At 50.6% G+C, this 25172-nt stretch overlaps 5 protein-coding genes across 5 annotated transcripts; 3 read left to right on the plus strand and 2 right to left on the minus strand.

Moving 5' to 3' along the window:
• Positions 1 to 1257: 1257 nt before the first annotated feature.
• On the minus strand, positions 1258 to 2914 carry APUU_30413A (putative MFS sugar transporter protein; the record flags this gene model as incomplete). Its single annotated transcript, XM_041701504.1, has 2 exons — positions 1258 to 1878; positions 1928 to 2914. The coding sequence occupies 2 exons, from the start codon at positions 2912 to 2914 to the stop codon at positions 1258 to 1260; spliced, it is 1608 nt and encodes a 535-aa protein (XP_041554382.1).
• Positions 2915 to 3552: 638 nt separating this feature from the next.
• APUU_30414S (glycoside hydrolase family 95 protein) lies at positions 3553 to 5820 on the plus strand (the record flags this gene model as incomplete). The annotated part of the gene is made up of 1 exon (XM_041701505.1): positions 3553 to 5820. One exon carries the CDS (start codon positions 3553 to 3555, stop codon positions 5818 to 5820), a length of 2268 nt encoding a protein of 755 aa, XP_041554383.1.
• Positions 5821 to 6173: 353 nt separating this feature from the next.
• On the plus strand, positions 6174 to 7695 carry APUU_30415S (glycoside hydrolase family 1 protein; the record flags this gene model as incomplete). Its single annotated transcript, XM_041701506.1, has 2 exons — positions 6174 to 7512; positions 7565 to 7695. 2 exons carry the CDS (start codon positions 6174 to 6176, stop codon positions 7693 to 7695), a joined length of 1470 nt encoding a protein of 489 aa, XP_041554384.1.
• Positions 7696 to 8127: 432 nt separating this feature from the next.
• Positions 8128 to 15377, minus strand: APUU_30416A (putative sensor histidine kinase/response regulator; the record flags this gene model as incomplete). Its single annotated transcript, XM_041701507.1, has 6 exons — positions 8128 to 10121; positions 10173 to 10502; positions 10565 to 10631; positions 10685 to 11162; positions 11235 to 12422; positions 12478 to 15377. The coding sequence occupies 6 exons, from the start codon at positions 15375 to 15377 to the stop codon at positions 8128 to 8130; spliced, it is 6957 nt and encodes a 2318-aa protein (XP_041554385.1).
• Positions 15378 to 19242: 3865 nt separating this feature from the next.
• pkhB (putative sensor histidine kinase/response regulator) lies at positions 19243 to 25052 on the plus strand (the record flags this gene model as incomplete). Its single annotated transcript, XM_041701509.1, has 3 exons — positions 19243 to 24516; positions 24595 to 24708; positions 24762 to 25052. The coding sequence occupies 3 exons, from the start codon at positions 19243 to 19245 to the stop codon at positions 25050 to 25052; spliced, it is 5679 nt and encodes a 1892-aa protein (XP_041554386.1).
• Between the last annotated feature and the right edge of the window lie 120 nt (positions 25053 to 25172).

A 25172-nucleotide genomic window follows, 5' to 3' on the forward strand; every position in this document is an offset into this window, starting at 1 on the left:
CTTGAGCAGGGCACAAACGCACATGAGATTTGCCGAGACATCTGACAGACAAATGCAGACATGCCCGAGGCCATCTGGCCATGCGACTTGTTCGTTACACACGCAAAAATTGAAACCGAGAAAAGCGACGGAATTAGAACGGGCTTGACTGTGTGTCTCCCAGAGTCGATACGGAACCAGTTCGGCCAGCCGATAAAGGCCCGCTTGTTAAGTGTCCCGGAGACGACAGCTGTGAACGAAGACCGGCGCACATTTCCGTCTGTTGTCCGTCACAAACACAGAGGCCCATGTGCGAGAAATTTCCGTGTTAGAGGCAGCTTATTTGAGCACCACGGAGGGGCGCATTTTCTTGACCACCCGCCTCGAAATTCCCCCATTCGTGGACCGTTTCCGAGTGCTGCACGTAGCCGCTGGGTACATTGGTGTATTACCGTTGCTACGCGAAGGTGCCACTACAGCTAGACGTTCCATTCGCATATTAAAAAGCCATGCGTGGGCGTCTATTAGCATTCCAGAGAACCGAAAAAGCATAGGAGCCCGTGACCGACGACTTTTCCGAAACGGGCTGTTGCTATCTGCCACTATATGATACATAGGTACAGCGCCACCATGTCTCCATCCGTTGCTAGGACGGCAATACTCATCCTTTTAATCTCGTACAGAATGACTTACATATCCACGTATCCATGGGTAGGTCTTTCACTGGTCCCCTCTACAGCAACCATGCATTTCCCCTGGGCCGATTGAAAATCCACTAGTAGTCCCTGGATTATCCCCCCCCTTTTCTTTTCTTTTCTTCTTCTTTCAATCTGCAGAAGCACCCAGGGGTTCAGAAAAAGAAAGACTATAAACTCAGTCACCCGATTGGAGTTTCAGATCGATGTCTCAGTTCTTCTCAGGGCACCGGGATCAGACCAGGGTTTGTCTAGAGGTGGCTAGTGTAATGATCCTCACTCACGCACATATCATCCAGCTATAGTGGATACGAAGAAGATCAGTGTTGGCAAATCAAGGTCTATGCGGACGGGGACTAGTTATTCGACCATGTCCCACCAAACCAAAGTACCTAGCCTGCACCGGCCAGAAGACAGGGAGTGGCTCCAAAACAAACACCTAGTATTCTATTACCGCTACGCAGATAAAATTAAATGTGGAATTGAGTAATCGACGTTCAATTGTTTGCTCAAATCCAAACGCCACGTGGCCACGTGATTTATATAGACCCTAGTTCGAAATGCAAAACCACTGAAGCTAGAATCAGGGGATAGCTCCAGCACGACTAATCTTCTTTGCATTATAGATGTCGTTTGCCATTTTCACAGGCCTTATTCCAGGGGTTTCAAAGATGACATCAATTTCCTCCAACGATAACCCCGACGTCTCGGGGAAGATGAAGTAGGAGAGGACCAGCTGGATCGTGTTATATGCGATATACACAACCCACACCTTGTAGCCCAACTTATCAATTCCTACGCTTATCCCGTATGACTGGACGGCCCCCGCAAGCCCTTGTATTGCGGAGAACATTCCCATTCCCTTCGCTCGAAGCGGCAGAGATAGGACTTCAATAGGGTAGAGGTTATGCATCGTCGCAACAAAGGTAGCGGAAAAGGTTTGATAGAGATATATCCACAATATAGTGAGTCCCGCGGCTGCTCTAGTTCCATTGATGTCATATTGCCAGGAAGTGATTGTCGTCGTTGTCTGGAAAAGAATCATTGTAGCCAGGCCGGTGAAGATCATGGTGCGGCGACGGAACCGATCTATGATGACGGCGCCAACACCCGTGAAAACCAAGTATACTGCTGTTGTGCCCAGCTGAATCCCAAGCTGCTGCATGTCACCGTCGACTCCGATTGTTTCGAGGGCTGGGACCATCTGGGTAGTTTAGTTAGTACATGGTCACGTCTCTATTAGGTATACTCACGTAGTAAGTGATGATGCCGCCACCATTCCACTGCTGGAAGATGGAATATAGAACGAGGACTAGGAGACGGTATCGAACGGTGCGTTTGAGAAAAACCGAGTAGTCCCAGAACTTCTGATGGCCGGCGCGGTCGTTCTCGATGGAGGCCTCCATTTGGGAGACGATAATGTCGACGATAGGCTGGTTAATATCTCCACTGGTAGTGTGGTACTTCGCGACGACGCGCTTGGCTGCATCGCGTTTCCCACGCTGGACGTAGTAGCGAGGCGATTCAGGGCACACGACGTACATTAGGAGGCAGACGATGACGGGGAATATCATGTTGAGGTAGAGCGGGAGACGCCATTGCAGGTTTCCCTCTATCTTGGTGATTCCAATCATGGCGGCTGTCATGCTCAGACTACCGATTTGGAAAAAAGCGCCGAAGATACCGACTAGAAGACCACGAAGATGCACGGGTGAGATCTCGCCCATGTATTGAGAGCTTGAGAGCATGGCGGAGCCGAAACCCATGAAGAACCGGCCGGCCATGAACACCTTGAGGTTTGGTGAGGTGGCTTGCATGATGGAGGCGACGATGACGAGGAGGTTCCCAATAAAGTTGACACTCCGGCGACCGATGATATCAGATAGGGCTAAGAATGGTGCGCCGCAGACGTTCCCGATATTCATCAAAGCATTGAGCAGACCGTACGTGCCGCCTGAAGTCCCGAAGCCGAAATAGTCATGCCAGGAGTCGTAGGCGTTGATGCCACCGATAACAGCCCAATCGACACCAAACCCTGCCTGGTTACATCCTTGGACAAACAGAATGAGACACAGGCGCACTCCTGTCCACGACCACATGGTCAGCGATTCCTGCGAGAGCCTCCAGACATCCTCCTCCGTCAGACTTGCGAGAACAGCCTCCTCGACGTGACTGGCACTTTTGGCGGGAAGAACCTCCTTCGCAGTCTCTACTGGTGTTTCTTCTTTCTTCTCCGACATTATAACTGAGTGGCGAGCAAACGAAGCAATTGTGGGTTCCCTCGTGAAGGAACTTAGTGCTACCCACAGAGTGGACCAGGGGCTTCGGCCAACAATTATATGCAAAGCTCGAGCGATGTCCTTTTCTCCGGAGACCAGACGAATGGTAAGGGTATTCTAAGTCTGGATTCGTCTATTGCCATCCTTGAAAATGCTAGGGCGACAGATTAACCGGGGAATAATAAGCATCAGCGAATCAGCTCCCACTCTGGAGCGCGGGACCCCCAGGCTCAAGAAGACGCCTCCTCTTAATGGTCAAGCTCCTTCATTTGTGCCGGGGTAGATGTCTCGTGGTTTGACGGAATCATATTTGCGTGGCGTGCTTGTACATAGTTAGGGGCCGCAAAATCGGACGCAAAGGGCGAAAAAGCGACGCCGGATGGAAACAAAGCACGGCAAATTTCCGCGAATCGGAATTTTCCAAAATGACCGGAAAAGTAGAACGTCAAATCGTCGCCAACTGAGCTTGCGTTGGACTAAACAGCGATGCTCCTCCGTTTTGGTCTCGGTCAACGGCCCGTGTCGGCCGCGATCACAGTTAAAGGCGCCAGAGCACGTTTCGCTCGCTTTCATAGAATATTGCCAATTCGAGATGAACCATGTCCGAGCTTTGGTACAAGAGACCTGCCGCCGGGTGGGATGAGGCCCTACCGGTGGGAAATGGGCGTTTGGGGGCCATGGTCTATGGGAGAACCGATGCTGAGCTGCTTCAGCTGAATGAGGATTCTGTTTGGTATGGAGGCCCGCAGGATCGCATTCCAGACGATGCTTTGAGAAACCTACCACATCTAAGGGAGCTGATTCGACAAGGCGCTCATACTGAGGCAGAGGAGTTGGTTCGTCGCGCGTTCTTTGCATCCCCAAATAGCCAGCGGCATTATGAGCCTCTGGGGACACTGTCGTTGGAGTTTGGGCATCCATTTGATCAAGTGAAAAGCTTTCGACGCTCTTTAGATTTAAAGACGGGCATTTCCCATGTGGACTATGAGTATGATGGTGTGCAGTTCCATCGTCAGGTACTCGCCAGTTACCCAGACAGTGTGCTGGCCATCCGAGTACAGGCATCAAGATGCACCGAGTTCTTAGTCCGCCTCAGTCGACTTAGCGAGCTGGAATACGAAACAAATGAGTTCCTGGATGATATTGTGGTGGAAGGACAGTTTATAACGATGCACGTCACCCCTGGTGGGAGAGACAGTAATCGGGCTGCCTGCAAACTGACCATTCGTTGCGAGAGTGACAAACAGGGCCCTACAAGAATCGAGAGAGTGGGCAAAGCTCTCGTCGTCAATGCGAGCGACGCTCTTATTCTGATAGCAGCTCAGTCGACATATCGATACAAGGATATCGACCACGCGACCAGGGTCAACTTGACATCAGCCCTTGCCCATTCAACAGACACTATATGGAGTCGACATGTTGCGGATTATCAAGCCCTATATGGTCGTTTGGAACTGCTGTTAGGGCCAGACGCAACAGACATACCGACAGACGAGCGGATCCTCAACGCGCGAGACCCAGGCCTCATCGCCCTATACCTTCATTATGCTCGCTATCTGCTGATATCCTGCAGCCGTCCAGGCAAAGTGGACGACTCTGACCGTGTTCTCCCCGCCACGCTGCAGGGAATCTGGAACCCATCATTCCACCCGCCCTGGGGCTGTCGATACACACTCAACATCAACCTACAGATGAACTATTGGCCTGCCAATGTAGGCAACCTGGCTGAGTGCGAGCAGCCTCTGTTCGCCCTGCTTGAGCGCCTTGCCGCCACTGGTGCTGAAACTGCTCGCAAAATGTATGGCTGCCGCGGGTGGACGGTGCACCATAATACCGACCTATGGGCAGATACAGGGCCTGTGGATCGCTGGATGCCGGCTACGTTGTGGCCTCTTGGTGGTGCTTGGCTGTGTACTCATATATGGGAGCATTATCTTTTTAGTGGCGATAGACGTTTTCTAAGGCGGATTCTCCCAGTGCTAATAGGCTGTGTTGAATTCCTGCTGGACTATTTGGTATACGATGCCTCAGGTCAGTATAAGGTAACTAACCCATCGTTGTCGCCTGAGAATACGTTCCGAGATGAGAAAGGTAACGCGGGAATACTCTGCGAAGGCTCAACAATCGACATCCAACTAGTCCGCGCTGTCCTGGAGGCATTTGTTGCAGCGCTAAGGGTACTCGACGTTACAGAGAACAAGCTTTTACTCGAAGTGCGTGACACTCTACGACGCCTGCCACCTCTGAGAATCGGCTCAGCAGGACAGCTCCAGGAGTGGATGGTCGACTATGAAGAGCTGGAACCCGGCCATCGGCACGTCTCGCACCTTTGGGCCTTATATCCAGGGTACGACATTAATCTGGTTACTACGCCCGAACTCGCAAAATCCTGCGCAGTCACTCTCAAACGACGACAATCAGCCGGGGGCGGCCATACGGGCTGGAGCAGGGCGTGGCTACTCAATCTGCAGGCGCGTCTGAGGGATGCGGATGAATGCGCAAATCATATAGAGCAGCTTTTGGCAAAATCAACTCTTCCAAACCTTCTGGATACACACCCGCCGTTCCAGATTGATGGTAACTTTGGCGGAGGTGCCGGGATACTGGAGATGCTGGTGCAGTCGCATGAAGACGGTAAAATACGATTGCTCCCTGCCTGTCCACCCATTTGGAAAAGTGGGAGACTGCGAGGAGTTCGGGCGCGTGGTGGTTTCGAGCTGGAGTTTGGATGGGAAGATGGAGCGATATGTGGTCCTGTTATAGTGAAGTCAGAGCTGGGTCTTAGGGCTATAGTCCAGTATCCCAACGATGGGCCGCGTAGGATTGTAGAGGGCATGGGCAGTTTCATCCTCAACGGGGACGATTGAAAACAAAGATTATCCCATACCAAATGTATATCCTTCAGCCCTCTTCGGACCATAGTCAAATTTCGATCCGGGAGTCCAACAACGCTTAATCTGGTGGCGCTTTCAGGAGCTTCGAGCTCCATCGCCAAAACAGCCAACCCCCTCCTGCACCCCCGCCGGAAAAATGCCCAAGGCTGATTTCGAACAATCACCGGCGCTCTTCTAGGGCCAAGGCCACATTTATCCGAATAAAGGCCCGATGCTCATGGGCTATTTGTTTGAATCGTCGGTGGCTTTGAAAGCTCCTCCATGGCAGACCTCACGTTAGGACAAGCCAACAAAGAACGAGACATAACGAAATAGTGCAGTCAATCATGACAATGGACTTGACTCCAGTTCAAGACCTAAAAGGCGCTTTACGTAGCGACTTCTTCCACGGATATGCCACCGCAGCGACACAGATCGAAGGCGCCTGGAACAAAGATGGCAAAGGGCCTTCGATCTGGGACACCTTTGGCCACCACAATCCAGCAAAAGTTAAAGACAAGAGCACGGCCGACGACACGGTACGGTCCTACTACCTGTACCGTGAGGACGTGGCTCTCATGAAGTCATACGGTGTCAACGCCTACCGCTTCTCGCTGTCCTGGTCACGTATCATTCCACTCGGTGGTGCCGATGATCCCATCAACGAACAGGGAATCAAGTTCTACCAGGACCTCATCGAGGAGCTGCTCCGAAATGGGATCACGCCGTTTGTGACCCTCTTCCACTGGGACGTTCCCCAAGCCCTGGAAGATAGGTACGGAGGCATGCTGAACCAGGAGAGGTTCGTCCCGGACTTTGTCCGGTATGCGCGTGTCTGTTTCGAAAGACTAGGGCCGAGGGTTCGGCACTGGATCACCTTCAACGAGCCTGGTGTCTACTCGCTGGCTGGGTATGCAGCTGGTGTCCACGCGCCAGCGAGGTCCTCTTATCGAGACCGCAACGCAGAGGGAGATTCCTCTACAGAGCCGTTTATCGTCGGCCATACAGAGCTAGTCGCTCACGGGCACGCATCGAAGCTCTACCGTGAAGAGTTCCAGCCGCAACAGGGAGGAACAATTGGCATTACTCTTCACGGCAACTGGTCCGAACCATGGGACATGGACGATGAACGGGACCAGAAGACGGCAGAGCGAGCCCGGGAGTTCGAGATCGCCTGGTTCGCTGACCCCTTATACAAGACCGGAGACTATCCAGCCTCGATGCGTGCTCAACTCGGTGATCGTCTACCACACTTCACTCCGGAAGAATCAGAGCTCGTACTGGGGAGCTCCGAGTTCTACGGCATGAACTCATACACGACTTTCTTCGTCCAACATAAGGATTCGGCCCCGGACATCAACGACCACAAGGGCAATGTCATCGTCCACGATACGAACAGTAAGGGTGTCTCTCGTGGTGAGGAGTCGGACACCCACTGGCTACGGATGGCACCAGCTGGATGGCGCAAGCTACTGAACTGGATCTGGGACCGCTACCATATGCCCATTTATGTGACGGAGAACGGCACGACAGTGAAGGGTGAGACCGCCCCGACTCCAGAGGTGCTCAATGACACGTTTCGGATGCGGTTCTTCGAGGGGTATGTTGGTGGATTGGCCCGAGCTGTTAAAGAGGATGGAGTTGATGTCCGTTCGTACTTTGCGTGGACCTTTACTGATAACTGGGGTACGTCCAAGTCTTCCAAGATTCCACTTGTTTGCAAACTGACGGGATGTAGAATGGGCCGCGGGCTTCACGGATCGATTTGGGAGCACTTTCGTGGATTTTGACTCTGCAGAGAAGACTCGGTATCCGAAGCAGTCGGCGTATTATTTGAAGGCGCTATTTGAGCATTTGATTGCCGAGTAGACGTAAAAACGAGGTAGCGGTAGAAAGTTTGGTTAAGGTCACTCCCGGATGACGCTCACTTCTACATGTTTATCATTAGCGCCTCGCCTATTGTGCGAAATATCGCCAATCATGCTTCTGATTATCGTGACATAAATAGAATCGTAACTCGATACAGCATCGCAATCATTAAACCGTTCAAGAAACCCAAATACAGATGAGAATGGAAGTGATATTGCAGGTTAAAACAATAACGCGACTTAGTAAAACTCCAATGGATATCAAAATGCAGAATCGTCGCCAAAGATCTGAAGTAGGAATATCTATCTCATTATACAAACGAATAGGAATAACGCTCGATCTCCACAATCAAAAGACACACATTGGGGGGGGGAGGTAGTAATACGGTGTTAAAAGAATAGCAATAGCAGATTAGCAAGACGAGCTCTTGGCTCAGTTATGATTGTTGCCCTCTTCTGGAGCCACATTCTCATCGGAGCTAGACGATGGCATAGGTGAGGCGACGCTATTCGACGCCCCCGAGTCAGCGCTTACACTTCCTCTTCCCCGCACAGCCAGTCGTGTTCTTGTAAACGTTGGCACCGGCGCGAGGTAATTGTCTAACATATCGCTCAGGATGTTCGATCGAACCGGCTTAGGGAGGTAATTGTTCATTCCGGCTTCGAGGCATTTCTCGCGGTCACCTTCAATAGCGCTCGCTGTCATTGCAATGACAAGGACCTCATTGACATTGGGATCTGAGTCTCGTCGGATTTCACGCGTCGCGTTATATCCGTCCAGAGTGGGCATTTGGACGTCCATCAAGACGACATGGAATGGATTCCCCTCCTGTGAACGCGCTCTCAAGGCGTCGACAGCCTGCTGTCCGTCGCTGCATGCTTCGCATTGTAGACCGAGTGATGTCACGAATCTGACGGCGATCTTTTGGTTGATTGGATTATCTTCGGCGATGCAAACTCGGATCTGGTCTCGAGGGATTATACTCAGGTCCCGCACCACGGGCCGAGGAGCAGTCTTGTCGTTCAGTGTTGCCTTTGACCACGGCGTCTTCCCCATCTCACTCTTGACCTTGTTGAAGGACAGGTGGAATGTGACTGTAGTACCTGCACCAGGAGTCGAGTCGAGCCAAATAGCGCCACCGAGGACGTCTTCGATAATAGCCTTGCAAATGCTCAGCCCAAGACCACTGCCACCATAAGATCTTGCTGTCGAACTATCTGCCTGCGAGAACGGCCTGAAAAGTCGGGGCTTTTGCTCGTCGGGGATTCCAATACCCGTGTCAGAAACCGAGCATTCAAGACGAACGCGGCCCTTGCCTTCTCGAGATACGTTTGCCGAAACAGTTACAGATCCTTTCGGGGTGAACTTGTAGCTGTTACTTAGGAGATTCATGAAGATCTGGTGAAGTCGAACAGGATCACCAAGCACAACAAGGTCGGGTGGGACGTTATCTAGATCTTCGATCGTTTCCAGTCCTCGGTCTCGGTGAGTGTAGCGGAGCGCCCGGACGACTTCTGAAATAGTCTCCCTAATGTTCAATGGAACAGTAGAGATCTTCATCTTTCCCGCCTCAAGCTTGGAGAAGTCCAGGATATCATTGATAAGAGTAAGCAATGTATCCGCGCAGACACGAATCGACTCAACGTATTCATCTTGCTCCTGATCCAATTTCGTTCCCTTGAGCAACTCGGAAAGACCAATAACACCATTCATTGGCGTTCTCAGATCGTGCGAAATGTTGGCAAGGAATATTGACTTTGCCTTGGCGGCATCCTCCTTGAGCTTCACGTTGTGTTTAGCTTCCGCTTCGGCCACTTTGGATTTTTGTTCGGCCTCTCGAGCCTGCGAAAGAGCTCGCTTTTGAGTTTCGACCATCGAGGCATTAGTCGCACTGACTTTGCGGATTTCGCGGAAGAGCAGCGCATTCGACAATGAGATCCCGATTTGATTGCACAGGAGATGCAGCACGACGACGTTTCGTTGAGTAAATGAGTTCGGTTTTCCCTCAACTTGGATAACCCCGAGAAGATGCTCTGCTTGCATGATGGGCAGTGCAATCACAGACCGACTGAGAGAGTTTCGGGCTTGGTAGGCTTCAGACACGTTGGAGAAACGCTCGTCCTCTAGAACATTGTGAACAAGGACTTCTTCTCGGGTGCGCATGACATAATGAGTGATTTGTTGAGCCATCTTGTCTTCCATTTCAGAGAATGGCAGGCCATCAACAAACGATCTCTGGCCCTTTTCAAGGTCACCCGCAGCAGTAATTGTAAAGTTATTATCAAAATTGGTTGCAATCACAGCGAAGTCAGACCCGTTGCACGACTCCAGGACAATTTCGATCATCTTTGTCAGAAGTTTGTCAATCTGAAGTTCAGAAGACATCACTTGGCTGGATTCAAGTATGCTCGATAGATCGATAATGTCTGCTTAGATGTTAGCACAAATGCAGTGAAATATGGGGTTTCAAGCCTTACCAAGTCCAACACCTGATATATCAAGCGAATGCTCGCCCGGTGTAGCACCGCTTTGCTCAAGCCAGCGATTTTTCCGATCCTCCTCGTGCATAGGTTGAGTTGCCCCGATATGCTCCTGTGCAACGTCCTGATTGATTCCAAGGAGCGAATCGACTGTTTGGCAGCCAACATCAACGGCTCGGCACGATGTGGCTGTTCTCAATAGCCATTCGTGCTTTTCAGTTAGTTGAGCTGCCTTCCCGACGGCGCTTATCGCGGCCCAGGCATTGATAGCATCCTGCATGACGGAGCGAGCTCCTCTTTTTGCTCCACGACGGACCAGGAACTCTCCTATAATTGACGTTAGCGGAAGAGAATATCAAATATGAGTGAGAGAAATATGTAACACGTACCATAAAGCTCCAGTGCAAGAGCTTCCTCCATCGGGTACTGATGAACTTGACAGTGGTCGATTGCGGCCTGGAGCAGTCATGTTAATCAACAGGAACAGCATTGCATTGCTGCCAACTTACCTCAAACGTCTGGAGCGCAGATTCGTGGTCATTATGAACCTCATATATCAACGCTTCCAAAATCAAAGACCACATTCCATAATTCGCATCGCATGCCTCCCGCGCAAAGTCAATTTCCGCTTTGTACTTGAGCACTGTCTCCAGCTTTCCGTCGAGATAGCATTTCGTCGGATTGTCATTATGCAATGTTAAATGGGAAAGTGCTGAGTAGAAATACAAAAGGTAGGAAATCCGAGAGGACCAAAGTCTGGATATGCTATCGTCCATGTGCGCGGCCAGCTCTATGGCCCTCTCATGATGCCCGTATAGATACAACGGGATCATCGCGAGGGCATTATAGATGTCGCGCGGGCGGTCAGGATTGCTGGCGTTCGTTTCCAGGTACTCAAGATATTCGGCGGTGTTATGGTTCTCGTCATTCATCACTGTATCGGCCGTTTGATATTCAGTCTTCCCTTGTAGAGCCCGCGCAACTTGTCTGCAAAAAAAGAGTGTTAGTTTAATGCTTACAATTCCTTTCAAAAGTAGTCTCTGATCGAGAATGCCTTACCTAACAGTAACAAGAGTGGCCCCGCCACGAGTGTCAGCAGCCCAGTCATTGATTTCCTCTGGACTTTCATTGCAGAAAGCTTCAACCTGGACAAGGTCATGACCAAGGAATAATCTCGTCATGCCCATCGATGAGATGGTAATTAGCGCAATGTATGGATCGCCCAAGGTAAGCGACGTCTCAACGGAGGTTTCAAGAGCCGGGAGTGTAGCTGCCAGAGGTCCTCGCAAATGGCCAATATAGAAATTATAAACAACAGATCCACGGCTGCGAGTCCATAACTCAGGGCATCGGTCGAGCAGGGAAACGGACAGTTCGCTGAGCTTTACAGCTAGTTTAAGATCACGGAACCTGCTAAAGGATATCATAGCAAGGTGGGAGCAGCCGATGCAGATCTGGACAAACCCTCCTCGGAAAAGGTGAAGATTCATCATCTCAATGGCCATTTTGTAAAAGGTTAGGCCATCATCCCAGAAGGTTACCGACATTGCCTCTGCCATCACTATCCCGATTGTGATCGTGTTGATATCCTTGCTAATAGGCTTGCGAGCAATCGCCATTATATCCGTTTGGTCGAGATGGCCTTTAAGCTGGCTGTAGGCAGCATCACACTCTTCGTAGCTTGTTGGTCCTCGTAAATGGATGCCGAGCTCTTCCAAACATGTAAGTAGCGAGTCCATAGAACGAGGATGGTCGCCTAGCTGGGCGTATATCTTTGCTTTTATAATCCAAGCTCTTGATTTGCAAACCGCCGTTTTCCCATGCTGGAAAACTTTGTAAAGCAAGTCGAGAGCTTCGTTATTGAACCCTTGAGACCAAGCCATCTCGGCTGTAGATATATGAAGGCGTAACGTTTCGTCATAGTAGACATCAATGCAATTGTCATCCCATGGATTATCCTGGAGAAACGCGATACAGTGGCGGTAGTACCAGAGAGCAGTAGGGCGCGCCCCTGACTGGGAGGCAGTTTGCGCGGCATCCCAAAGGATCTTTCTGTACTCAATCCTTTCGACAACACGAGACTTGATGATTCGAGACCCCAGGGCAACATGTCGTGCCATTGAGTAGCGGCTTCGGCCATCGTGGTAGTATTTCCTCATTGCTTGAGATATGATAAAATGCATTTTCTCAACATTACGCCCTTCGGTCAACGATGACGCAGCTTGTACGAGCCGATCATTTGCAAACCTACGATCTCTAATTAGAATATGGTTAGATAACAGGTTTAACATCTGGCACATACCTGAATTCATCGTCAGTACGTCCAGGGTTGATGAGGTTCGCTTGTACCGCGTATTGCAATCCAACAACAATATCGGCCTCAGACTGTCGGATGAGGTTCGCGTTTTGGGGGCATGTGAGGTCCACCGCCTCATCATCCTCACTAGAGTATAGGAACTCGCTCGTGAGAAGCTTTTGCACCAAAGAAAATGAGAAAGGACTGCCCAACAAAGCACCCCAAACGAGGATTGAGCGTGCCGCCGGCGGAATCTCTTGTAAACGTTTGGTGATAAACCCAATCCCCAAACCTTCGCCATATCTGGGGGCCACGAATTCAGTGAAAATCCGGTCGAGATCAAACTCCCATATCGAGTTTTTCCACGAGTACCAGATACAATTTTTATTATAACAAGTTTCCAGCATCATGCGCACATAGAAAGGATTGCCCACGCTCTTTTCCTGAATGACGGCTGCAAGGGGTGTCAGCATTGGGTTTGGAGGCTGATGCATCGTAGCCGCCACGATTTCCATCACTTCTTCTTCAGTGAGTGGTTTCAGTATTATCCGTGTCACTGTGGGGTTGTCATCTTCAAAGAACGACTTTATCGCATCGGACTCGAGTTCCGACCTCCGGCCCGTAAGTATAAGGGTACACGGGATTCTGGCTTTGACGATGTTGGTTATCAACTCCATAGTTTCATCGTCAGCGAAATGCAAATCATCGATGCACACGCAGATCAATCTGAATTGGGAGAGCGTTTTTAGAATTTCCAAAAATGTTTCCATTAATCGCATGTTCTTCGAGGCGGCGTTCGTCAGAAAGAAGTCCACAGAGCTTTGCCCATGGTCAAGCCGTGGGAGGGGAGTACGCTTCGACGGCTCACCCCTCGTAATGTCTCTGAAAATATGCTGGGCTGCAGTACATTTAGGAGACACCTGTTTTTCGGTGGTTCCTGGTGACATAAGTTGTTCTGGAAGCTCCAAAACTCGATGTAAAGTCGACCACATCGGTCTTAGCGCGCAGCGGACAGTGTTGTGGTAATCTGTGGTCACATCCCGCTCGGAGAAAATCTGACGAAGTAGGCTAGCAAGGACCTTTGCGAAGGGCTCGAAAGGGACCCTTCGTGCCCGGTCCAGCCGGGCAATGCCGATATAGCCTAATTTACGTATTGCTGGTTGGATACGATTCAGTAAATCAGTTTTCCCGATACCGGCCGCACCACTGATTGTGATGACTTCACATTTTCCATGCCGAAGGAATTTGTGTTGAACTTTATGTCGGTTGACGGAAACGAGGGGGCTTTCATGCCCTTGCGAGCTCGTTACAGTTACACCAGAAGAGTGCGTTTCCTGATCTCCGTTGTCCCAATTCAAGCGTGAGTCCGCGGGGCTCCTTGCTTTGTTCGAAATAGGTTTTGGCGTGGAAAGTGATGACTCGGTGCTATGGAGGGATTCGTGGGTGGACGCACGTCCAAGGTTGGTATTAGTTCTGGGGTTTAACTGGAATGAGCCAGAGTCACTCGAGACTGACGCGAAATCAAAGCTGTCAACGCGTCCCTCCGACAGAGAAGAGTTCGACCCAATTCTACCTGAAAATTGAGTGGCAGCCTTTGAGTAGGATGACTGCTGGCGTTTAGACACTTTTTCAACCACGCTCAATATTTTATCATATTCCCCTTGACGGCCGAACATCTTGGTTGGAAGGGTGAAAAAGGATGAGACATCACGCTGAGCAACCTGGAAATCTTTCAGGGCTTCACTGTCACCATCACCGAGCAGCTGAGAAATCTGAGAAAGATCCCTTTTGACGGAGGATATGGTGTGGTACCGCTCATTGACCGCCTTATGGGTCATTTTCTGAATCACTGCTGAAACCGCGTCCGGAATATCCATTCTCTTGGCTGAAACTGGCGACAGCTTCTTTCCGAGGACATTCTGGACGACTTCGACTGGATCGGTACCAGTAAATGCAGGCTTCCCAACCAGCATTGTCCAGAAAAGAACTCCCAGAGCGTAGATATCGGTTCGACTATCGGGTTCGGTTGGCATTCTCCCCGTCTGCTCCGGTGCAATAAACTGCAACTTGTTTTTCACTCCAAGCTCCCTCGATATTGTAAGCCAACCCTCGCTGAGCACATTGTCGAAAGCTTTGGCGCCATTCCCAGTATTCATCAATTTCACGGACCCGGCTTCTCGATTGAAGTGGAAAGCATCTGGTCGAATTTCGCCGTGAACAGTCTTCAAACCGTAGTGGAGTAGTTCTAGGCAGTCACACGCGCCGGTTGAAAAGTCAAGGAACACTGAGAGAGAAACCTGCTCTCCGGGACTTGGCTCCACGCTGTCACCTCTGCCACCAACCGCAAACCAGGCGGGCCCAAACGCAACCAACTCTCGTAACATGTTCTGTCCCGGAGACTCGAAAATTGCCACCAACAGAGGGCCTGCATCGCCAGGGTCTGGAGGCAAACGGATGAGGTCAAGCGGCCGCATAGTATAGTTGCAGTCCGGATCTGATGTTTGCACGATTGATCTCATCATATGGAACTCGCGTTCTAACCTCACGATGTGCGACGAGACTCTGGCGATCACCGGAATCCATATAAATTCATGATCCACACGAGAAAGCGATAACTCGCTACTAGACTCGCTCAAACTGCTTCTCCAATGATGACGGAAGGGAGGTCGTGAGTCGGTTCGGGGGGAGCTGCGAGCTATACTCGACGGTCCGGACGACGTCGCAAGCGGCGTGGAAACTTCGGGGTCCGCAGCATGTCGGAGACCAAGGACATGCCAGTGATTATATGTTGAATGGACAGGTTCAGAAGACTGGTCCCATGTATATCCAGGCAGTTGCGCGAGCCTTTGGAAAAGCCGCGCCGGTGGGAGGGGCAGGTCCTCACCAAGGATATGGCTATCGTCCATCTCCGCCGAATGGGTGCACAAAATATCCTCGTTAATCCAGCCACCCCTCACTTATACAACCACGGCCATAGGTAACTTCGGATTATAGAGGTCGTCACAGGAAAGAGTCGGGAACAATACGAGGATCGAAAAAGAAGCTGACTGTCATCAGGACGACGAAAGCAGCCTCCGCCAAGGACGGAGGGGGGAGAGGTTTGCCCGTGCGACGAACCAAAAAACGGCCCACGTTTCAGTCTGCAGGACAGCCGCAGTGTTAACTTCAACACAGAGGCCCGAGGATAAAATGCAGGGGGTGTTCACCTAACGTGTCATCAACCAGAGTGCAAGCCACGGACAGTGCTGGACCTCAAAGGGGATGTTCTGATCAGACCTCCAGGCCAATTTCAGCCCGAATCTGGACCATCTGCGACGGGGTGTTGGCTTAGTCAGCTGCCGCTTCGAGGATCACGGGCTTGGGCGCGGGAGATCAGCTGTGCAGAACACTTGGGGACGGAGTACGTATAGTCGTACACAGAGTATAGATTGTAGAGGAAAGATGGTCGTCATCCATCCAGATCAAGTCGGGAGTACGAGTATATCTACTTGGGCAGTGTTTTGGGTTTTGGTACCCCTTTTCCGAAGCACCCGCGTGAAGAATGTCTAGCATCCAAACTGCGCAGTCTTAGGAATATATTTCCGGTCAACAGGTCGTACAACAATTTACATATGAAAAACGATTTGATATTCAAAGTGCCATAAATATGTCTACCGAGTAAAGCTAAGGTTTTCCGCCCTGCCATATGGAGTGCAACAATGAACGGACTTAAACAGAGGATTATTCCTTCGGTGAAAGTCACCACAGTATCCCCATTGCTGATTTTGAGACTTTAAACTGGGACTGGAATATAAGGTAGAGTTAATCCATCATGACGGTACGTACCTGTTGCCAGATTCGCGGATGAAACTTGAGCCAAGTCCATCGGATGAGGCGTTCTTGGCAGCGTTGACTCTCTGGGGTACAATGGAATTGTCAATTTTGACACTCGGAGCAAAGTGTGCGGTGTGCACAATCCATAAAAGCAATTGTACGATAAATGGTTTCACATTGATTTTTAGGCAACCCAGTAGCCCCAAATTAACTGTAGAGATTGATCCTCCAACGTTTGACGACTGTCTCAGTCATGTATTAATATTATCCAAGGACTGAATTCTGCATCAAAATTCGATTTTACTAGCATCACTGATATGTTCTGTGGCCCGATGAAGAGACCGCTGAAACCCAAGACCGCAGATCTAGGTTTATTTTATCTTACCTTTTAATTTTCTAATTATTCGAGGGAAATAGTCACATGTTTTGGACCCCCCTACACCGTAAACAATCAATAATAATTATCTGGAAATTGGAGTCATGTCAAATTGATTCGTCATTTAGGACGGTTTGGGGAGGGGAGTGTTTCAAACGGCCTGCTTCGGTTTGATGAAGCCCTGTTGGGGCGCAGTAACCTCACCGTACCGTAATCTTTGTCGGGTCCGATCAGGATCAACGCGTGCCTTGGGGGTCGAAACGCGGGGGTCGCCGACTAACGTTAACCAAGGCCATCGAGAACTTTCTAGTGAGATGATAGAGTTCCGTTAAACGGGGCGTTAAGTGAGTGACGACATCGATTCACTGGACCGTGGAAGACGACGGGAGTAAAATTGGACCCCAGCGTTTTTCACCTGGCAGAATCTGTATGGGCTTTCCCCCGAGTTCAGCTTCGGTAGGCAGGAAAATCCATCTATTTTCGAGGCGGTTGGCGCGAGTCAATCGGGTTCGTCAGGCCACCTGGTGACCTGAATCTCAATCCCGCCCCTAACATGATAGAAATATGTGGCAGGGCGCCCGACCGAGTCGCGAATGCTGACCAAGTGACCATCGGATGCGTGCGCACTACGCAGTGGAGAACAGGAGTTGGCTAGCAATGATTTCAGCGCCCTAGTCAAGCCCATTCCGTCACAGTCGCTGCTTGACTCTGTCTCCCACTCTCCCTGATCTTCTCCTGTCAATCAACTCCGAAGCGGCCCCGGAGAATACACGATCGTTACCAATCTCGATGAGGGCTCTTCCTAAAGGGGCTGGACGATGGAGGGATTGTCACTCCAGTGATGCGACAGCCAACTATTAGCCCACTATTGCTGTTTCTATTCCAAGCACATGGTCAGTGCCCTCTTCCGAGTCTGCTCCAAGTGACCTCATTGACCTTTTCAGGGGCACACCCTGAAGACCACCAGGTGCGCTGCTGGTAGGTCGATAGTGGAAATAATAAAATAAAACACTCCATCCATTGGCCTGTGGCCTCTGGCTTCCAGAAACCACGCAGCAGTAGTATTAATAGCCGGGATTATTTATGGAGAGGAGAGTTAGTTAACTAGTGCCAAGTGATATTACATCATTCATTTCATTGTCTCGAGCTTGAATACGCTCCCCACTGTAATAATTAAAGGCGCACCACGTATCGCCGTTTCCCCCGATATAAAATAAATCAAAACAAAAACGGCTGCCGCTCTGCTGGGAGGATCAAGAAGAACAGCACCCTAGTCCGTAGAAATACGTACCTAGAGTCTCAGCGGGTATTCAACTTTCGGGAAGCTGCAGAGGAACTTGTATTTTTCACCATCGACTCCTGGGGGTTCCCAGTTCCCACACGAGGACGGGTCCGATATCGTGCAGGCCATAGACCCCAATGAGAGGAAGGCTCCCATGAGGATGGCAAGGATCCTTCGTCTTTGTTCTGAGTTTTGACTGAAGCGCGAGAAGATCCATAATTATAATAGTAATAATACGTATGTTGACTCGAGCCGTCCCAATAGTAGCACTGCTTCCCCAGCCGTATGAGCGCCGTACCTCGCGGAGTATCCTACTTCCCTTCCGAATTTGACTCCATCGTGACCTTCCACTCGGCTTCTGCTTCTTGCACCTCAATTCTCAGGGCGACCCTACTGCAAAGCGTAATTCCTCCTTCCCCGTCTCTGTGCGACGCGTCGTCACTGCTGTCGCCTTGAATCAGCTCCCCACCCAGCCCCAGCGTTCTTCTGGAACAGATACCTGTTACTCTTTAGCTGTTACCGCGGTTTCGCAGAAACCCCAGGGCCTTGCACTACGTCATAGGCTGGAGGAGCGCCCCAGAAGACGGCCCATTTTCCATCCATTATTCCTTTCCCACCTCAAGAATCACACTCGGAGTCGCTGGCGATCTGTAAGAATATTCTTGCCAACTGAGCACCGGTCATTCCTCGAGGTTTCAACATTGCTCCCCCAGCGAAAAGAAGAAAGGTCAGTTTGGTTTTCCTGCTATCTCCCCGTCGCTTTGGGCTGTCATCACTCTGCCGACTTTAACTATACACCGCTTCAACTCCTTCAACTCACCCTCCCCTTCGGTCACCTGCTCTTGCCCTTTCTTGCGCTTGCTACTCCTCAGTGATCCTCTCCATTCCCGCTATTTTCTCCCTGGTACCCTTTCCTTCTTCTGCCCTTTTATCTTTCCCAACCCCCCGGTTCGGGTTAGTTACATGCTTCTTCCCCTTAGCCCTGTCTGACTTATAGACAGGCTTTTTTGTGGTCTTTAGTTGTCACTCACCTACCCACCCCTTAACCCTTCACCACCCCTCTTTGCTCTGTGGCGTGCTACCCTTGTATATACACGCATATATCTCTGAAAAGGGATATATCGTTGTGGTCTCTCGTATCCCGATTCTGTCGCTCTTTTTGGTTTGGACCTGCGCCAAATCCTCCCTTCCCTGATCGCGGGCCGTTTCCGTCCGAGCGATGAGTTCCTCATTCACCTCTGTGGAGTTGGACTCACTCAGGAGAATTGAATAACTGTCCGGCGGTGGGAGGAAGTGTACCATGGGGGAAGTTTACAGCATGAGAACGCCTCCGCTTCCATCGCCGGCTGAGGCCCCTTCTGTTGCCGCTCCTCAACCCCACCACCATTTCTTTTCCCAATCATTTTCCAGTTTTGCCCACGATGAAGATGGTCCATATGCAGTCGGTGGAATCTATCATTCGAAAGATGACAATTGGAAGGCTAACTCTCCGCATTACTCTGCGCTGCTCGAACAGACCGCGACTCAACACCAGTTACCCCCCTCAGTCGAGCAAGAGAATTTGGAGAACTTGGATGCGAGAAACGGATTTGAGGAGGATCTGGGTCGAAACCAGCCAACCCTGAAAGACCTCCGCCGGCAGATGGAAGATTTGCTTGCATACCAGCAGATGCGCAAGTCAGAGAACCAAGGCTCTTCAGAACCTCAGGAAACCGCTCCGTCGCAGGGTTCCATTACATCCGTTCCCCAGGAGTCGACCAAGAAGAGACGAATTTCAAATGTATTGTCGCCGCAAGTCGCACCATCCCTCACAGGAGCGTCCGATTCAGCCGGATCCAGTGGCACAATTCGAGGCACGGATTCCCAAACAACCCCTGAAGCGTTACCCGAGAGAACCCCGTCGTACCCGTTCCCAGAGATGCCGCCGCAAACAACGAAACAGAAGCTTTTCTCCCAGTTGAACAACGGCTCCTTCAAGCTGACTCTACCCGCCGACAAGCTAAAGGGTGCTGCCGCACCGTCACAAATCCCGGTCGAAGGAAAAGCTACCCCGGGGGTACTTCCAGCTTCTAACCGGGCCTTCATACCGCCAGATCATAAACCCGTAGCGGAAGACCCGGCCTACCCGAGTCCGAACCTCTATGAGCTCACATTGCAGCTTAATGCGGACCCAGGACTCGATGCCTGGTGGACCAATGTTGTTCAGATACTACGGACCCATTATGGTGTGGAGCGGGCATCACTTGCTGTACCAGGGGACTCAACTGATCTTGAGAACGTACCCTGGGGCCAAAAGGCGATCTACAATGAGCATATTCCTGAAGTCGATGAATCGCATCGGGGGTTGAATGATACAGACACAGCTGAAGGGGCTAACCCGAAGGTTTTTGTCCATACGGACAAAGAGAAGGAGGTTCCCGTTGTGCCGGATACGGCAGCTGCCCCCGCGACACCAGCTAGTTCTCTGGCCCGGCCGCCACTCCTTTCACGACATTCCTTTGCTGGGTTCGGCAAAGAGAGACAAGCGTCTCGCTTGAAAGATGGGAACGCCTTCCTTGGGGCAAAGAGCCCACTCAACAAGCCGGATACTACACCAAAGAAACAAGATAGCCAAAATCCAACACCCGTGCAAACAGCTCCTTTGGATATCTTGAATGCGCACCCGCAAAACGACCGACTCGCTGTCTTCCCCACGTCTAGGGCTCTTGAGGTCGAACAAGATCCTCTTATCAAGAGAACTGGCGTCGTCAAACTATTTGGGCGCACGAAGCCTGTAATATTGACTCGAGAGTACTCCCATGCCTCAGCATCCAAACAGCCTCATGATGAACCCGTTCAAACCCTTGAAGACAAAGTTCAAGTAACCCCAACGGCTGAGCCTTCCCATGTAACAGCTTCGAGGGCCAGATCCATTTCAAACCCCGCCGCCGCGTCTGCCCGTCAACCCCAGTGCCTTCCTTTCATGGAGTTCCTTGATGAATATGAACAGATTCCTCCATCTCCTTGGTCGCAGTCTCCAGCACCTTCTCCGGCGCCTCGCGCGCATCCTGAGCAAAACCCTTTCTTCTCAAACCATACTGTCGACGAAACCGCCTTCGCCAAACATCCTCCGTTGCATGACTATTCCAATCCGGATCCCTTGGAGGCTATTGGTGTCGATTTGGCGAAATCTGTTGTTCACATCCCATTGTTACATGCTGGGCCTTCAAAACAATCGGCTTCATCTCCGTTAAGGTTTCCTGTCGCGGTTATCTCGATACTATCACCGGCAATACCTTATCCTTCTAACCTAAGGCAGTCTCTCGCCTTTCTCATGCCTCATCTCACGACTTCATTCTGTTTGGCCCAACATTATAGTCAGCTCGAGCGACAGTTTGCGTCCCGGCTTGAAGTTCCTCGTTATGGTAACCTTCTCGGACTCGGTGGGACATTTTCTGATGAGAGTAGTGAGCTAGAACTTGTTGCAGGTCTTAGTGGTCATGTCAGTTATACGGTAACGGAAGACGGCTCTCTGTCTGCAAGGGCCAGTTTGCCCAGTCCTGATGAGAGAGCAAGCTCGGCCAGGTTCAGTCCTTCACTCTCAGCGTTAGGTACCCCCTGTCTTGATCCGAATATGGCCGGTGGATCGTCCTTGAATGTATCTGAATCCCCCGGGCTAGCTGCTCGATTTTCCGGCAAAGAACCTTTCGACAGCTATTTTAACGTTCCACGCTCGAAAACTTCCCGCGATGCGGCTAGTCAACCTAAACATCGTCTGGCAAAGATGAGACAGGCCGTCGCCTCCCCTTCGGCCATTTCACCGGGAAAGACCTGGGAGCCTCCCGCGCAGGATCAAGGCTTAGCGATTGCCTCGCCCCACGAAATCAAACCCCCGTCGGTCGTATCACCAACGCAGGCATCCTCGCGGAACCACTCTAACAACCCCTTTTATGCCCAGCTCCAGCGTGAGCTACCACGTCCTTTTACCGACACAGTGGCGCAGCTTATGTTGAACTCGGTCCCTTTGCATCTTTTCCTCGCGAAACCACAAAGTGGGGAGGTCATTTGGACCAATTCAAAGTTTGATGCGTATAGGCGAAGCCAACCTCAGGAGCAAAAGTTGAGGGACCCTTGGCAAAATATCCACAACAGCGAACGTGACCATGTGGCTGACCAGTGGGCAAATGCATTGCTTACGGGCTCACAATTCACGGAACGAGTTCGCGTCAAGCGGTTTAACGATGAGACGGCCTATCGCTGGTTCATTTTTCGGGCCAATCCATTACTCTCCTCGACGGGAGAGGTTTTGTATTGGATCGGCTCGTTCCTCGATATCCATGAGCAGCATGTCACTGAGCTGAAAGCTGCCCAGGAGAGAGAGAAGTTTGCAATTGATGCTAAGTACCGGGCATTTTCAAATTCGGTCCCACAGATTGTGTTCGAGGCAACTGAATTCCGCGGGCTCATTTTTGTGAACGAGCAGTGGCATCTATATACCGGCCAGAATCTTGATGATGCTCTTAACTTTGGATTTGCGAAGCACGTACATCGCGACGATTTGGAAAAGTGTGGTCTACTCTCACTTTATCTTGCTTCCGGATCTCAGAAAGTTCCCATGACAGCTTCATCATCAGAAGGGTCGTCTGAAGCCTTAGGAGCAAAAGCAGAATCTCAATCTTCGCGTTTTGACAATCGTGTAACTCCGGCTTTAGATGAGCTTGTCAAGCGGGGTGTGGCTTCCGTCCAGCAAGACGAAAATGGCCGTGTATTCTATTCGACAGAAATCAGGCTTCGGTCAAAAGGCGGCGATTTTCGATGGCATCTTGTTCGCTTGGTTAGGGTGGAAACCAGTAGCTTCGGAAGTGGCGAGGCCTCGTGGTACGGTACTTGTACTGATATTAATGACCGCAAGAACCTTGAAAGGGAGCTCAACAAGGCAATGCAACAGCTCAACAACCAAATGGAGTCGAAGACCAAATTCTTCAGCAACATGTCGCACGAAATTCGCACTCCGCTTAACGGGATCCTTGGCACCATTCCATTTATCCTTGATACTTCGCTAGATACAGACCAGAGGCGGATGCTCGATACGATCCAAAACAGTTCGACGAATCTCCGGGAGCTGGTTGACAACATTTTGGATGTCTCGAGAGTCGAAGCCGGCAAAATGTCTCTAGTCAGTTCCTGGTTTCATGTGCGATCGGTAATCGAGGATGTGATCGATACAGTCTCCTCCAGGGCCATCGATAAAGGCCTTGAAATGAATTATCTCATGGACGTGGATGTACCTCCGATGGTTATTGGTGATAGGTTCCGTATCCGACAAATTCTGATAAATCTTGTTGGCAATGCGGTTAAGTTTACTGCGCAGGGAGAAATCCACATCCGTTGCTCAATCCGTCATGATGGCGATCTTCCGAAGCCAACGGAAATATTGTTGAATTTTGACGTTGTTGACACAGGGAAAGGATTTAGCGCGCAAGACGCCGAGCGGCTCATGCAACGGTTTAGCCAACTGGGCCAAAATGCATCGCAGCAGAATGCGGGGAGTGGACTTGGTTTGTTCTTGTCTAAGCAGCTGGTCGAGATGCACGGTGGCCGGTTGACCCCGAGTAGCAAAGAAGGACAAGGAGCTAAATTCTCGTTCTACGTCAAACTCGATGCCCCGCCGCCGCCGGCTCCTGGCGAAGGCGCCTTTGCACGAGAAACACGTGCTCCTTCGAAAACGACCTCGTTCCAAAAGTTGCTTTTTTCGTCCAAGGATGCATTGGATCCGAAGCCCGCGGAAGCTGTTGACATTCCACCAGCACTAGAGTCCCCGCTTTCTCAACCTCTAACTAGTTCAGACCTTTCTGCTCGCTTTGGCCTGGGGGCCTCATCAGCACGCTCTTCTTTCTCCTCTCCCCTGCCGACCCCTGATATGCATAATATCGACCCTATGACTAGAGTCGACACTTCCAAGTCACTAACTAGCCAGCCTGATGCACCAGCCACCCCATCTTCCGGCGTCACGACTGAAGTGGAATCGAAGTTGGAGACCTTACAATGTGAGGGCACTTATTCAATTGTCATCCTATGTCCATTGGAAAACACACGCGAAGCCATTACGCAACACATCGAGCAAGTAGTGCCGCATGAGATTCAACATTCAATCACATCATTCCCCGATGTTGAGGACTGGAAGGATTCAACCGACTTTGATTCAGGCTCTCAGGTGACTCACCTAGTGGTTAATCTGCCTAGCGTTGATGAGGTTATGGAGGCTGTCAACTTCGTTGCGGCTTCCGAGCTTGGCAAGGCGCCAACCCTTGTCATTATCTCGGATCTCTACCAAAAACGACAAATTAATTCCAATATCAAGGAGCTTTCTTCGAGCGGACGGCGTGTTTTCACCGTACCGAAACCTGTCAAACCCTCTGCATTCTCGCCGATTTTCGACCCAGGAAATAGACGCGATCTCAGCAAGGATCGGAACCAAGACATGGCTCGCGAGATCAACAATAACTTTAAGACCATGTCTAAAATGGTAAAAGAGGTTATTGGAAATAAGGGCTACCGGGTATTGCTTGTTGAGGACGATGAAACAAATCGCATGGTACGTGAATTGGATGATTCAAGCTTTCTCCAGCAGTGGTTTCTTCTGTTTCACACAAGCCTTGCTGACGATTCTTAGGTTATGATGAAGTATCTCGACAAGATCAAGGTCATGGCAGAAACTGCAGGCGATGGCCAGCAGTGCACGGACATGGTCTTCTCGAAAGAGCCAGGATACTATTCCTTGATCATAGTGAGCATTAGAGTATCTCTGTCCGTAAATTTACACAACTAATTACCATATAGTGCGATATTCAAATGCCCATCAAGAACGGCTACGAGACATGCCGCGAAATTCGTACATGGGAAATGAAGAATCATTATCCCCAAATCCCAATCATGGCTCTCTCTGCGAATGCAATGACCGACCAAATTGAAGACGCAGCGCGCGCCGGATTCAATGATTACGTTACGAAGCCAATCAAGCACAATGAATTGGGAAAGATGATGATGGGCCTTCTTGACCCCGCCCGACCACTGCTCCTACTTCGAGACCGACTCAGGGAAGGAAGCGAGGACAGCCATCGCGCAGGGTAAAGAGCTCCTCTGGTGTACGACTCACTCTTGAGAAGCCTGTCGCTACTTGATCGGGGTTTGGGATATGCATATACGCCTTTTCAAATGACCTGCCCAGAATCATGCATTCACGGCTGCGAT

This window comes from Aspergillus puulaauensis, chromosome 3 (genome assembly GCF_016861865.1).
Source record: "Aspergillus puulaauensis MK2 DNA, chromosome 3, nearly complete sequence".
Taxonomy (NCBI): domain Eukaryota; kingdom Fungi; phylum Ascomycota; class Eurotiomycetes; order Eurotiales; family Aspergillaceae; genus Aspergillus; species Aspergillus puulaauensis.